A 15927-nucleotide genomic window follows, 5' to 3' on the forward strand; every position below is an offset into this window, starting at 1 on the left:
TTATTATTATTATTATGATATCGACGGTGTTTAGGTAAAAGGGCTTAAACTTCATTTTTAAATGTAACTTTTTTGCTGTAATTAGTGTAAATCGTTAAAATTTAATTAGAAAAAGTGAAAATATGTTTTTTGACAACTATGTTTACATTCCTTCATATAAAGTAACTAATAATAATGTATCAAAATTTAATTATATCTGTTTCTGAAAAATGACAAACTTAAAAAAATAACTAAATGATGATGGCGATAAAAATTGATAATAGCAATAATACTAATAACGTCTGCGCTCGCTGAGTGGTGATACCTTCAGCCTGCCACGCAAGCGGTTCCAGTTCGAGTCCCAGTCTGGCCTGGAATATTTCATCAAAAATTCAGTGACACTTGTGGCGGATAAGGTAGCAGTTGGGTTTTATGTCGGGGCTCTCCCGTTTCCCCATATTAGGCACCTACATCATTTCGTGAACATTTCTCCATTTCGGCATCATTCCATAGCGTTACGGCTGACGACGCACGGAGGGGTCTAACCTAGGGACGAGTGAGGTTGCCTGCTCAAAATCTGGATACGCAGCGAACCTTACTGTAGTCAGCCGGTGTGGGTTTGGGAATACGCCTAACTTGAGGGTTAGCGCAATAAATCGTGGAAGGTCTCAGTGCTGGGACATAGTCCCTCCTCTCAAAATTTCTTTCCATTCCCTTTGCAAAAGTAGACGTGTTACAGCGAGTAACTATTTATTTCGAGTCCCAGTCATTTTTAACCGTTACAATTAAGTAACGGTGACAAAGTAACAGCTACGTTATTTTTCGGCTTCCCTACCAGTTAGTTTTGCGCTGTTGTATAGTAAACAACGCTGCATGGCATGTAGCACGTATTAAGACTGGTTCACAATAAACCGGGAACGAGAACCAGAATGAAAACGAGAAGCAGAGGACGTCAATATGAAAATTTTTGATTCACAATAAACCGAGAACGTAGACGACTATGCATATCGATATGCATGTCAATAACGATATGTAAAGTCGATATTACGCATTCTGATGTTATTTGTGTATAATTGACCAATGGCGTTCCCTCATGAGTACAAGGCAGCGAAAATAAACACAGGTTAACCAACTTCGAAATTTCAACTGAAACATTTCAATAGGTACGGCACTATAAATATGCCCATGGATCTTTATTATCACAACCTATTTTAAGTCTACCCTAACGTAAAATAATTAGAGAAGAAATATTTGTAATAGAACAAATATGAACAAAATAGTAGTTATTGAATTGAAGTATGAATATGTAGTGTGTAATATAACCAATACAGTAATAAAATATTATTCGCTTCCGATCTGTGTTCAAAGATGCAGCTATTGAAAGTTACGTATTCTCAGTCATTTTCTCATCTTTATACGAGGCGCGCCGCTTATCGTAAACGTGAGGATTTTCCTCAACACTCAATATTAGAATCTCATCATGCCTCATGATGCATAGCACAGAACAAAATAATGCGTAGGTTATGTCACGGTCTTCTTGCTACAAAATATACGACAAAATAGCTTTTACATGGCAATAGAATGGATCTAGTGGGCTGTGATCGGAAACGTGAACGCCAAAGTTGAAACTTGGCCAACTCTCCGTTCCCGATCCCGGGCTCCGGCAAGCTTTTCGTTAATTGTGAATGCTCACATTTAAATGTACACATTTTAACAATTTTACCGTTTTCGTTCCGATTCTCGTTTCCGGTTTATTGTGAACCAGCCTTTACTCGTTGCACGAATGATTGTCGGCGGCCAGTAGGCGAACTAAAGCATAAACACTGGATCGTATCGTATAACGCAGCGGCAATGCCTGTCTCGAAATTGGCAATCATTCGTGCAACGAGTTAAATGGGTGAATCCAAATATGCATAGAGAGTGTTACTTGGAAGACCTGAGGGGAAAAGACCTTTGGGGAAGCCAAGGCGTAGATAGGAGGATAATATTAAAATGGATTTGAGGGAGGTTGGATATAATGCTAGGGACTGGATTAATCTTGCTCAGGATAGGGATCGATGACGGGCTTACATGAGGGCGGTAATGAACCTCCGGGTTCCTTAAAAGTCATTTGTAAGTAAGTAAGTGTAATATAAAGGGAGAAATCTGTTCCATAAAGTTTCATAGGAGTTCCTGCTTTCGTTAAACGGATAATTGCTTTCAATTTAAAATGTAAGTTCCACATTATGATATTTGTGTAAAACAAACATAACTGCAAGTACAGTTCGCCCCGTTCCATCACGAAGTCAGCATCCTCAACATATAATAATAATAATAATAATAATGATTTATTTTAGCTGGCAGAGTTAAGGCCGTAAGGCCTTCTCTTCCACTCAACCAGCAAAAAGTGTATATACATATGCATGAACTTACAAAGAATCCAACAATTTGATTTAGATGAGAGTTACATGTATACAAAAGTTATTTACAAATTAAACAACAAAATACTATGAACTATTAATTAAACACTGAAATAAACTGTGTAGCAGAATTAAACTAAAATACATAGAATGTTAATATATTTCAAATAATATTAGATAATAGAAAGAGATTATTACGAGACAATTAAAATACAGCACAATCAGGATGATGTCTAAAGAAAAAGTAACAATGTAGTCAGTGATAGTTTAAATCAGTATGATTGGAGTGAAATGCTAATAAGGTTATCTTTTAAGCTGTTCTTAAAGGTGTTTATTGTCTTGCAGCCCCTAATACTTTGTGACAAGGAATTCCATTGACGCGAGGTGGATATTGTAAAAGATGATGAATAACAAGATGTTCTATGAAGAGGTATACTTAGCGTGCCACAGATAAGTGATCTGGTATTTACATCGTGGTTAGAGTATAGATAAGAGAAACGAGACGAAAGGTAATTTGGTGTTGAAGTGTGCAGAATTCGAAAGAGTAAAGACAAAGAGTGTAAAGTTCTACGTTCTTTAAGTCGGAGCCACGAGAGACTTGCGAAGGACGGTGATATGTGATCATACCGTCGGATGTTGCACACGTATCTGACGCACATATTCTGAGCTCGCTGTAACTTGACTGACAATTCAGAACTTAGGTCACTTAACAAAACGTCACAATAATCGAAGTGCGGCGTTACTAGGGTTTGCACTAGGGTAAGTTTTAGTTGCTGGGGCAAGAAGTTTCTCAAGCGACTCAAACAGTGAATGGAGGAACAGATTTTTTTTTATCGTTTCTTTAACTTGAAAATTCCAACTTAGATTATTATCAAAAAAGAAGCCAAGATTTTTTACGACAGATGAATAAGGGATTAGCGTGTTGTTAAGAGTAACAACTGAAAGATTACTGTTATTAAGGGAGTTAACTAAACGCTTATGTCCAATAATTATGGCTTGAGTCTTACTTGGATTAAGTGCGAGTCCGAAATTGGCCGCCCAAGTGGAGACAGTGGCTAGGTCACAATTTAACTTGTCAATCGATTCATTGATCGTATTGGGTCTGGAATGTATGTAAAGTTGTAGGTCGTCGGCATAGAGGTGATATCGGCAATACTGTAAGTTCTTTGATACGTCATTAATGTAGATAGAGAAAAGTAGTGGACCTAATACGGAGCCCTGCGGCACTCCCGCCTTTGTGCATCTCCATTGGGAGAATTGATTATCAAGTGAAACACACTGTTGGCGGTCACGTAGGTAGGAGTCCATCCAGCTCAAGGTATTGTCTGACAGGTGCAAAGCCTTCATCTTTGCAAGAAGCAAGTCGATATCAACAGAACCAAAGGCGTTGCTGAAATCGAGAAGAGTTAGTGCCGTTACTTCACCCCTATCCATAGCTTCACGGATGTCCTCAGTCACTTTAAGTAGGGCTGTAGAAGTGCTGTGTCCATGTCTAAAACCCGATTGATAGTCATCAAGGAGTTTGTGTTCGTCGAGATAGTTCATAAGTTGTCCATGTACAATATGTTCTAATGCTTTTGAAAGAGTGGGAAGAATTGATATCGGTCTGTATTGGTTTACTGTAGAAGGTGTGTTAGATTTAGGTAAAGGTTTCACTAATGCCATTTTCCAGAGTGAGGGGTAGGACCCAGTCATAATAGATGCATTGAATATATGTGTGATGGTCGGCAGGATCACATCTATTATTTTATACAGGAGAGTGATATTTATATTGTCTATACCTTGGGCTTTAGATTTCATACGTCGCATACATAGTATAGTTTCATCATGTACTGTACCTTCAAAATTTCACATCATGTGTTCAACAACGCAGAATGTCTTGTAATATATTACAATATTACAAATAACATACTATAAGTATTTACAATGTAACCTCATATTACTTTCGAAATTTGATGTCTTTGCATGTGCTTATCTGCAGGGTTTTGCTTCTAGTGCGCAGTCATACACAATTTGTGCTGTGTATACACAATTTAAGTGCAGTAATAGAACAAATGTTGTGCAGTAATAAGAAATACAGGAACATCACTTTATTTTTACTTGCATTTTTATTGTACCTGCGTTTCTGAATGTACTTGACTCCCGCCCCTTTGACTAATGTTCTTGCTCCCGTCAGCCACACAAACTTACGGCCGCTGTTGCATTCGAAGTCTGCTAGCAATGAAGTAAACAGTATAGAGTATAGTGTGTTTCTGAAATTGGTTGCGTTTTCTATAGAATAAACAGCCTATATTATTGAAGCTTATTTCCAAGGCAGGTATTTATGGAGATTAATGTTATCATTTGTGTTTTTTAATACTGGTGTCGGCGGAGATTGTTAGAGATTGATTTGTACTTTTGTTGGATATTAATGGAAATTTTGGAAAATACAGTTATTTTGAAATTGGAGTATTAACTCAGTATGAATGTTACTTTCCAAATAATTAACATTAAAGGTTCGCTGGATTCTGGTAAAGGTACAGTATGGCCAATAGACAATATTTGTTGGATTGAGACTGTATTTAACACACATTCGTTAAAAACGAAAAAAAAAAAAAACTTGCAGCCCTCAAATGAACACTTTAAAATTATTATTAGTGAAATTTTGAATTCACTAATGTAATCAGAACATCTGGAATACCTTGTGATGTAGCCTACTTGAATGTATAACAAATTCAAATGGAAAAAAAAAAGTCCGAAAAAAGAACTCTGAATATGAAATTCGCTATAAAACGACAAAATAGTAATGATTCGCGAATGTGTTTATATTTCGCTATTAGAACTCTATTTCGCGATTTGTCGTGATTATTTTATCTGCATATTATTAATCAGAATCACTTAATACGTAAAGATTAGTAAAAATCTATTGTATATCGATTATGTCGTGATTTTCGCGATCTCCATAAATACCCGGCCCTGTTTATTTCGCACAGGTACGGTGTGTAGCATGACTGAATAAATTTATCTGTGTGGACTGAGCAGAAGTGAAGATTAGGGTTACCGAAAATACGCTAATATGCCGAATAAAGTAGCTATTATATAATGAACACAACCGCCTGAAGAGTTGAGTTTGTGAAAAAAAATTGTTACTACTCTTTGATAAAATACCGTAAAAGTAATAAACAAACTGAAAATCGTAATATTGTATTTCCCTGTAACATAAATGAATACACTACTTTTCTCTCCTCCTATAGCTAGTAAAATGATTTGTTTAGATATTGCACTAGTAACACCAAACTCCTGTAATGGAAGGGGGTAACAGTGTTTCCGGTATAACAAGGTTAATGTTAAAAATGTTGGTAAAAATAAAGTGATGTCCCTGTACAACAGAATACGAGAAAGCAACAGTCTAACATTTATGAAAATTCACAATGTGCGGGTTATTTGTTATCATTACAAAGTAAAAATATTGTAAACAATCGCAGCAGAGTTATGTAGGAGTAATATGAAAAATTATCCTGTAAGAATCATCATTATCTTAGAACTTGTAATTCTGTGCTGTTGTAGCGTTATCCTCCTGCGACCTGTCTTCTTAACATTCTCGGCACGGCTGAACATGCCTAAGCCAGTGAAAGACTTGATCAGATAACCAGACTTATAACTCAATTCTCTATAGATACTAACTCATCAAGTTGGCAACCCTGATCATTGTTAACGCGCTCACTAGTCACTCGATTTTAAATAACAGTTGTACGAAGTTCAAATCTACAATTTTACTGTTCCCGTTATTATTATTTCAGGAGTCTCGCATTCCGAGTTCCATCTAATACTTGGAATAACAATTATTATTATTATTATTATTATTATTATTATTATTATTATTATTATTATTATTATTTCGGTGCCGATTTGTAGAGTAATAGAACTCTGGCTATACGCAAGCATATTATTGCGTTATGTTATTTGTGAACATATGCGACATTTCCAAGTTCATTTAAAATGTTATAATATGTATATATTCAAAGAATCAAGAAATGCAAAAAATATTCATATAATTCAGCAAGATTCAAATCAAGAACAGCAAAACAAAACTTACATGAGATCCCTCTGAGCCGCGTGTTGAAGACATTGCTCACAAATCAGAATGTGAGCATATTCCTCTTGGACTAATAGCTGATTTTTTTTCAATGTAATTTTGGTTCCGATAAGTTATTGTAATAAACAGAATCTTAATAACAGTTCCGTCTTACTCTTCCTTGATGAAGGTGATTTCACATAACAGGCATACATCTTAGTTCTTCGTGCCTTTATTTTGGCGAACATTTTCGACTTACAGTATAAGAGGCATCATTAGGTCTATTAATTGCAATGTTATATTGAACACTTAGGTATCAGGAAAACATTAATGTCGATTATTTAAACAAATCCAATTACATGAAATCAAATTTTATATTGAAGCAACAAACTCAATTACCAGAGTATATGAGATTAAATTATTACGTGAAATCACCTACATCAGGGTTAAGTTCAAGACGGAACTATCATTAAGATTGTTGACACTGATTGTGACTTAGAATATTTTGTTATTCTTACGATGGACCAATGGCCTTGCCAACCCTCATAAGGAGTTACTTTCATCGGTCACAAGTAAGAAAAGGTACAATCGTGATTTTGGTCCAAAGCCAAGTAAATCCAAACATCACGACTCACCATCGGGTCGTAGAGGTCCTGCTGATGCCATTTGAGCCAAGCGCGAGAGAACCCGTCGTGGGTGTGCAGCCCCAAGTAGTACACCAGCGCCAGGGTGACGCTGAGGACGCCGGCGAGCAGGGGCACCACGGCGTGCCTCGTGGAGCGCGACCTCCTCGACAGCAGCTTCTTGACGGCCGCGAGTCTCACGAGGCCCGCAGCCGGGACGCCCAACTTGTCGGCACGCCCCAAAATCTCCTGGAGTCTCTGCTCGGCCCGCTCCATCGTCACGCAGCCGCCTCCAACGCCACACTGCATGCGACCCGAGCCGTGTGCGGCGCGGCGAACCCCCACCCCCGCCCCCGCCCCCGCCGAGGCCGGCTACAGCTGAGTCTGCTCCGCTCGCATAGGCAACCGATCGAGCGCACGGCTCCTGCGCGGAAACTGCATCTTCCGGACTCAAATCTCTGCCATCTTGCGAAGAGGCCTCGAACTCGAGTACAACGTCCCCCTGTTCGCCTGTGATTTTGCAAAACAATTGGCGTAACGTAACGGTAAAAGCCTATTTCTAAACGGGAGCCTATCACTGTCACCGTGATGACAGGTAATCGAACCATTATTTTCTCAACGACGATTTACACAAGGGTTGCCAAGTTTTCAAACTGAAAATAAGGGGGTTTTTGGAGACTGATTATCAAGTGTTTGAAACTAAAATTATGTATGTATTTATTCACACTGCAGTGGGTATATACCCGGTGGCAGTGGTAACTAATTACACTCAATAATGACAAACTTATTAATTAAAAATACAATTAATAAAAATACTAATAATTAATACTAACAATAATTAATAATAATAATAACAACAACAACAACAACAACAGGGAATATACTAAATTAAATGAAACGATCACTTAAAATAACATTTGAAATAAATCTAATTTGTATCTTAAAACTAAGATCGAACTAAAACCCACGAGTATGATATGTTCATATCTGCACAAGTACCTTTCAAATTACACTCATTTCGCTGTCAACTCACTCACTGCACTGGAACTACGACACATTTCACTGATACTATCCTGATTTCACTAACACTTTAAAAACATTTCACTGTTCAAATACTATGCACTGCTACTATAAACTATAAAGCTTCACTGACAGGAACACGTTTCACTTACACAGCACACCTCACTGACACGACATACTTCTTCACTGATACAACACACTTCACTGACACAACATAATTCTTCACTGAGACAACACTTCAATAACAACATATCATTTACACCCTTTAAATCTGTTAACGTCAACTCTGGTTCTATCAGCAATCTGGAATACTTACAGACCATACTGTGATACAACTTAAACACACTTGCATTTGCTTCATCTGAAAACAAGTTACTCAAAGAAAAATCCTATTAATGTGACCTTCCTTGTCCCTTTCAATCATCGGATGGGTGATCAGGTCTTCTCCGAAGTCCACTCCTAGCCATTGTTCATTATGGAAGATTTGGAAAATTATTGCCATCACTTTTTTTTAGGAATGCAAATGTTATACAGGGTGTTTCAAAAATAGAGGGCATAATTTCAGGTATGTATTCTCCATATGTAGACAATACAAAAAGTTAATTACAACATGTGTCCGGAAATGCTTGGTTTCCGAGTTATGACCTTCAAAATAGTGATATTCACCGGAACGTTTTTCTTCCCGCAGGCAGTTGCCCTTACAGCAGATGTTCAAAATGTCCACCTCCTGCTTGAATACAGGTCTCACATCGATGTCTCATGGACCTGCGAACACGATCCCAAATTCCAGGAGTATTGCGTATTTCCTCACAACCTGCCACAATTCGATTCCGAAGGGATTTCATGTCAGGGACCGGAGACGAATACACCAAAATGGCCCTACAAGTAGAAATCGATAGGGTTCAAATCAGGTGAGCATGGAGGCCAAGCAATTGGGCCACTGCTACCTATCCATCGATCAGGATACCTCTCCTGGTCCGCCTTACCGTACATGAAGTTCACTTCTGTTATCTTCTGATTTGAGTACATGTCGCATAGTACAACGCCAAACACAACACTCAATGTACCCTTTTCCTCGGAATTAACTGTCAGAGTGTCCTCTGTTAATATCTTCTATAAAGGCAGAAAAGCGGGTAGAAAAGCGTTCCGGTGAATATCACTGTTTTGAAGTCCATAACTCGGAAACCAAGCATTTCCGGACACATGTTGTAATAAACTTTTTGTATTGTCTACATATGGGGAATACGTACCTGAAATTATGCCCTCTATTTTCGAAACACCCTGTATAAAAGTTCTACACATAATTGCAATCAGAATTATTTTGATTAACATTCAAAGTATATTTACAATTCGATTTGCATTAATTCAGCAATTTAATATCATATTTCGTACATTTAAAGAAATCTGTACAAGAAAGAATGAAATTCATAACGATGTGTAATCTAGCTTTAATGAGCTCAGCAGAACTTCTGTTTGTTACCTTCAGTATGTCCAAGTGCAGTATTACTCGTAAGCAAGAACACTGTCTCAGTGAGAACATAGGATACTGGAATGCTCGTCATTATTCTTACCAATGTTACACTGGCGTTCAAAGATATTATTATTATTATTATTATTATTATTATTATTATTATTATCATCATCATCATCATCATTTTCTTCGCAGCTCCCATTATTTGCTCTTCCAAATCCCAGATGGCCGCGTCTCACCGTTTGACAGTCACTGATTTAAACTATCATGTTCGAGAAAACGGATATTCCGTGTGTGAAATGGACGATTTTTCTTTTTTACTAAAGGGAATAATATGAAATGTCTAATTTTATCAAAGACATTACTTGGTGTTCTAGACGTAATAAACAAAGACATTACGTTATGTCATGGTTCTTTTAGTGAAATAAAAAATATGCGCTAGAGACAAAAATATTATTATTATTATTATTATTATTATTATTATTATTATTATTATCATCATCATTATTATTGTGATTAATATGATTATAATATATTATTGTTATTTTTATTATTGTTATTAAAATTACTGTTAATACTACAGTTATTGCTATTATTATTACTATTAGTAGTAGTAGTAGTACTATTATCAGTGACGGAGCCAGAATTTGGTTCTCGGGAAGTTTGAATTTTTTCCAAACTGATTATATGTTTCTGTAGGTTATTTTACGACGCTATATCAACATCTCAGGTTATTTAGCGTCTGAATGAAATGAAGGTTATATTGGCGGTGAAATTAGTCCGGGGTCCAGCACCGATAGTTACCCAGAATTTGCTCATATTGGGTTAAGGGAAAACCCCGGAAAAAAACCTCTTTCCCCAACCGAGATTCGAACCCAGGCCACCTGGTTTTGCTGCCAGACGCGCTAACCTTTACTCCACAGGTGTCGACAACTGATTATAATACATATGGTATGTATGTATGTATGTATGTATGTATGTATGTATGTATGTATGTATGTATGTATGTATGTATGTATGGGCTATTCCATCTCAAATCGACCGAAATATAGAGAAAATTGACCTTGCAATTTTTAAATACAATACAACTTTTTCTGTCCGTAGACAACTATGATGCAATGCTTTGTGCAAAGTTTGAGGCATCAGAACTTCATAGTGTTTAAATTAAAAATATTTTAATTTATCGTATTTTCATAAAATTAGCAACTTTAAACTGTTGTGGCTCCGAAACCCTTTCACCCAAAGATCAAAATCATGGTTTATTTTGACGCTGAAAAGTTAAAGTTTATATTAACATGTAAACAGTTTTTCTTACTTTTTATGGAAATGGAGAAATTTAGATTTTTCTTAATTAAGACACCTTTGCCCACGAAAAAATATTTTTAAAATATATGGTTAGATTCCGCATTGAAAGTACAAATAAACACGTATTTTTTACTGGTGCAACGTTAATAAGGAAGTATTGAAAAATCAAACAAAGAAAATAAATAGTACGCGCGTGAGCTAACCAGCTGACTGTGAGGCGGGAGCTAGTCGAGGCAAGCAAGGCCAGGAGACATAAACACGTGATGTTTCGTCTAGTAGCGCATAGCTGGGCCAGCTTTATCACAGGTTTTCATAAACACAGGAGTAAAATGATGCCCAATGCTCACTTATCTTCATCTCTCGGGCAGTGTGTGCTGTGTTGCGCCTTTCAAGTCTAGGCGTGTGAAAATAATTTATTTAATACCCTCGAAACTTATTGACGTGACACTAAGCAAACAATGCCGAATCCCTCTTAATAATGCAAGTTTTTTTCTCAATTTTTTTTTACATTTTTACAAATAGGCAAAAAGCCTAAAAGTAAGTAATATCATATTATCTCTCTCCCTGTATATAATACAAATAAGGATTACTTCTTATCATAACCTACCAAATGTCAGCTTCAAAATGAGCTCTCGTTCAATGTTCTGCAGTAAATGGTTCCAGAGTTCTGAGCGCTGAAAGAGGCTTGTTTTTCTAAAATACGCTAAATTTGTCGCTCAACAATACGAAAACCGATTGACTTTCGATAGTATATTTTTGCAAATGGACTCTCCTCAGCACCTTGAATAAATAGGGAAAAAATTAGATTATAAAAAAATGCGAGGTTTTTTACTGCTCGATTTCATATGGAATAGCCCGTATGTATGTATGTATGTATGTATGTATGTATGTAAGTATGTATATATGTATGCATGTATGTATTACTCGACCGAGGCGAGTGGAGTCGCGGGCGTAATGTGAACTATCGCGATGCAGTATTACGAACGCAGGAGCAGTAGCACCACGGCTCCGGGCTGCAGGACTCCACTGGCCTCGGACGAGTAATATGTACAGTATGATTATTTAGTCCTGACAGTCGCCAGCGATATGCGCCTGGGTCAGGCGAGTCCATTTAGTTACACCAAAGGGGGTTTGGGTTATTCACTCGCTTGCCTTCGGTGCGATCGGATGTCATGCGTTCGGTAGAGCGGTATGGTTCCAGTACAATTAAGCTGTACTGCATTCCTTTACCGACCGCTCGCCCTTATCTGTACTCCTCCTATTACTTCCTCTCTTTCGCGTCGCTGAGCTGTCAGGACTACATAATCGGTCCGTATGCACGTACGCTCATTCTCAGAAATGGCCGGAAAACGTAAACAAGATCACTTGCGCTGCAAGCTTACTGTTTGAGGCAGAACACGCGCGAGGTTATGCTGGCAATAAACAGGACAGACCCAGTGGCGGACCGTAGGAAAGGATCTATGTAGGCTTCTTTTTGGCGTTGTTGAAAGTGTTCATCACCGCTTTGGACCCATCCCTCCTAAAAGAATTTGGAACTGCGATGAGACTGGAATGTCTACAGTCCAAACACCCTGTAGTAAAAGTATTGGTCAACATCAGTCTACGGTCCTAGTGTCACCAGAGGATGTCCAACCCTTCCCAAAGGGTGGACCAAGAAAAGCTGCAAAAGCATGAAGGAAGCCTGGAAAGTCTAGAATTGCTACCGACACTCCTGAAAAGCTAGAAAATGAGTTACTAAAAGAGAGAAAGACCACTGCTAAACGAAATCTAAATCCTTCGACAAAGTCGGCCAAACAACAAAATTCAAATGCTGAGAAAACTGTCCTTTTATACTTGTCACTGGCTTTGAAATTGCCTCAAATACAGCCATCGAAACAGTATTTCTCGATAGTAAAATTAAAAGGTTCGCACCTCATTTGGGACAAGCGTGACACAAAAAGTTCAATAATTCGGTCTTTCACAATAGTTTGCTACGGGTGAAAGTGAAATTGGAAAAGAGTCGTATTACGTTCATTGACTACCATTCCTTCGTTCAGCTCAGACGAAGTGAGTGATTATTTCGCTGAGGAATTAGTATTATTTTTATCATAGCACAAATAACATAAAGGACTAGCCACCGGCGTTGCTCAGGCGGTAGCGCGTTTTCCTGCGAATGTGGAGTTGCACTCGGGCGTGGTTCCCCAATCGTAAGGGCAATGTGAGATAATGTAGGCGTACGCGAATCCTCGGCCTCATCTCACCAAATACCATCTCGAATTTACGACGCTAAATAACGCAGTACTTGATACAGCGTTTTAAATAACCAAGTAAAAAAATCATAAAGACTAAAATTACTGTTACCCATGAACTGTAAAGCCAAAATCTCTTTGTGTACATTATAGATAATTTAATGTTAAATTAGTAATTTTAATAGCCATTCTTGTTGAACAGTATTCATAAACTCTGGTGCTACTCCGTTCATCTTTCCAGACTTACTGGAGAGGTAGGGGAGTAGTGGGTAAAGTGAGACACAAAATATTAAGGCATATGTATGCAAGTGAAATTTCAAGTATTTTAAAAATCAAGTGCAATAGAAATATACAATAAAACATGGAGTACAATAATACATAAACAGAAATGATAATAGATAAAGGACATAATATACAATGCGTGTTTGTCAAAAAAATGCAAATGTCTCACTGTTGCCATTCAGGAGGGTACAGTGAGACACCACAGTGTCTATTAACGTACTTTGAAATGACTTACATTTATTTCAAAAGAAAAGAAAGTATGCTGTCTCTTTATCTTGCCATGTTCTGCAGACTTATTTAGAATCATTTTGATGACTGACTTCGAAACCATTGAAACATCTGGAACATTTGAAAAAGTGAATTTTCCATGACTTTTCAAACTTTTGCGAAAAAATAAAATTAATTTTTGGTGACAATAAAGCTTATAATTATAAGAATTTAATTTAATTCTTTATCATTTTTTAATATTTTCTTAAATTTTGTGTAAAAATTGTTATTTAAGAAACCATTAAAATGTAATGTATCCATTATTTTAAGCTATAGTTCCTAAATTGGTTACTAGTATGTTCATTTTAATGTTAGTTACCGGTAAATGTAATATAATTACAGTTTATTTTTGCAAATCATTGGTAAATGGGAACAGTGAGACGTCTCAGTGTATCCTTAATGGCATGTTTCACTGTTCCCTTTACGCATAGTTCGTTTAAAAATGACGCCATCACTTCAAAATCAAAACAAGAAAGACGAAACTTTGCCAGACATAATGTCAAATATCATAGTATTAGGTAACAAAACATTCATATTTCTATTTCATTTGTATATCCAATATAACCTTCATTAAACACAAGCCAAAATTTTACTTCTAGAGTGAAAAATTACGAATTTTTTTTTTGTCACTCACCTTTGTAACTATAATCAAATCGAGTATGAAAATACTGTTACTGTACTCATGCAACATACAACTCCACTGTTACAAACATTTCAACATCAAAATTTACCATCTAATAAAATATATGTCTTACTGTTCTCCCTGTCTCACTGTACCCATTTCTCCCCTAACCAGTAGAGCCATGGCTGTGATTTGTCTTCTATTGTACAGTAGAACCTCGATTATCCGTTTTAATGGACGGGACATGGTGAACGGTTAATCGAAGAAACGGATGATCCATAATATAAAGTTTAATGAACTCAAATCTATCTGGAGCAATTTAGGATGCTTTAATATTTCGTATCTTTTTTCTACACCTTTCCACAACTAATTTCCTTTATACATCTATTTTAAGTTGGCTTATTACCAATAAATGTTTGAGCAAGGGAGTGCAAAGTTAAATTTTTATAATAATGCAAAGGAAATGAACTTCATATAGGAACGAGTGAAAGTTATGCTTACGATTCAGAAAGTAAGGGAGCCATTACTGTATACCACATAAAAACGCACTCTTTTTGGTAACGGATGATCCGCAGAACGATTAATCGAAGTTCTATTCTATGTCGTGGCATTTGATGTGATCAGTGTCCATATTGTGGGGCGCATATTGTCTTTGATTACTTAATTAAATGCCGCGTGATTACTGATTGTACACAGGCGAGAGCGATCCTTACGTCCAGCCTTCGCTGTGTACACATGTGACTCTGTACTGCTGACATTGTTAACGATGTAAATTAGCTCCCTCCCTCTGTCTGTTTCACTGTTTATTCATACAGTTACATCACTTTGTATGTACATTGAATAGACAAATAGAGGAAATTGCCTCAATAAATCTGATTTTAAATGCAAATACAACAAGTAACTCAAACACTGTGTTTAGTGGTAGGCACGGTTGGCAGAGTTCCTTTATTACGCATCGAAATAAATATCGCATAAAATAATTACAATTATTTATAGTGTTGGGTCCCAAGATTTGTCACATTACGCACTTTAACAAGTACTTCATAACTAGACGCGAGTGAGAAGAGTGATTTCACTTTACAGACCAGTAGTTTTAACAAATGACTGTCGAACCACAATAATCTACTAAATAAAATTTCTGGAGTTGAAATCGGAATAGATTTATAGTTTGTGTCGTGAGTAAAATGTCATTCTTTTATTGTTTATTTTCTTTTCTTCTCCATAATTAAGTAATAATTTGAAATGTCCGTAACAAGTATCGCGTATACCGCTGTGAAGTAACAATGTGCAATGAAATAAACTATTCTGAGAAGATGAGAAATAGCCTAATTGTTCAGTTATGTGTTAAGGTCTTTAATTGAAATTACGTCATTCATCTACATTTTGTGGGTTTCTATGTTCAAGTCGTTAGAATGGTGTGAACATTCTGTTTCGAGTTCTCCACACTTCTACTCCAAATTATCTTCGTTCCCGGTTTAACTACTTATCCTCCAATCACAATTTAAACACCAGGTCACAGGAGAGCCAAATCCTAGCAATTCCTGCCCCTAGAACATCCCACTATTCATCCTCTTTTACTGTCTCAGTCCCCCGTGAATGGAATTCTCTACCTCAGAAGATTAGGGGCTGCCAGACAATAACCACTTTCAAGAAAAGGCTAAACGATTTCTTACGGGC

The 15927-nt window shown here is 37.0% G+C and overlaps 1 protein-coding gene across 1 annotated transcript in view; it reads right to left on the reverse strand.

The window, feature by feature from the left end:
• LOC138708185 (bifunctional arginine demethylase and lysyl-hydroxylase JMJD6-like) overlaps window positions 1–7401 on the reverse strand; it is a 263691-nt gene extending 256290 nt beyond the window's left edge. The window contains exon 1 of the mRNA XM_069838463.1: window positions 7068–7401. Coding sequence (XP_069694564.1) covers window positions 7068–7364 — 297 coding nt within the window. The 5' untranslated portion in view covers window positions 7365–7401. The remainder of the gene's footprint in view (window positions 1–7067) is intronic.
• Window positions 7402–15927: the final 8526 nt, after the last annotated feature.

This window comes from Periplaneta americana, chromosome 10 (genome assembly GCF_040183065.1).
Source record: "Periplaneta americana isolate PAMFEO1 chromosome 10, P.americana_PAMFEO1_priV1, whole genome shotgun sequence".
In the NCBI taxonomy this organism is placed as follows: Eukaryota; Metazoa; Arthropoda; class Insecta; order Blattodea; family Blattidae; genus Periplaneta; species Periplaneta americana.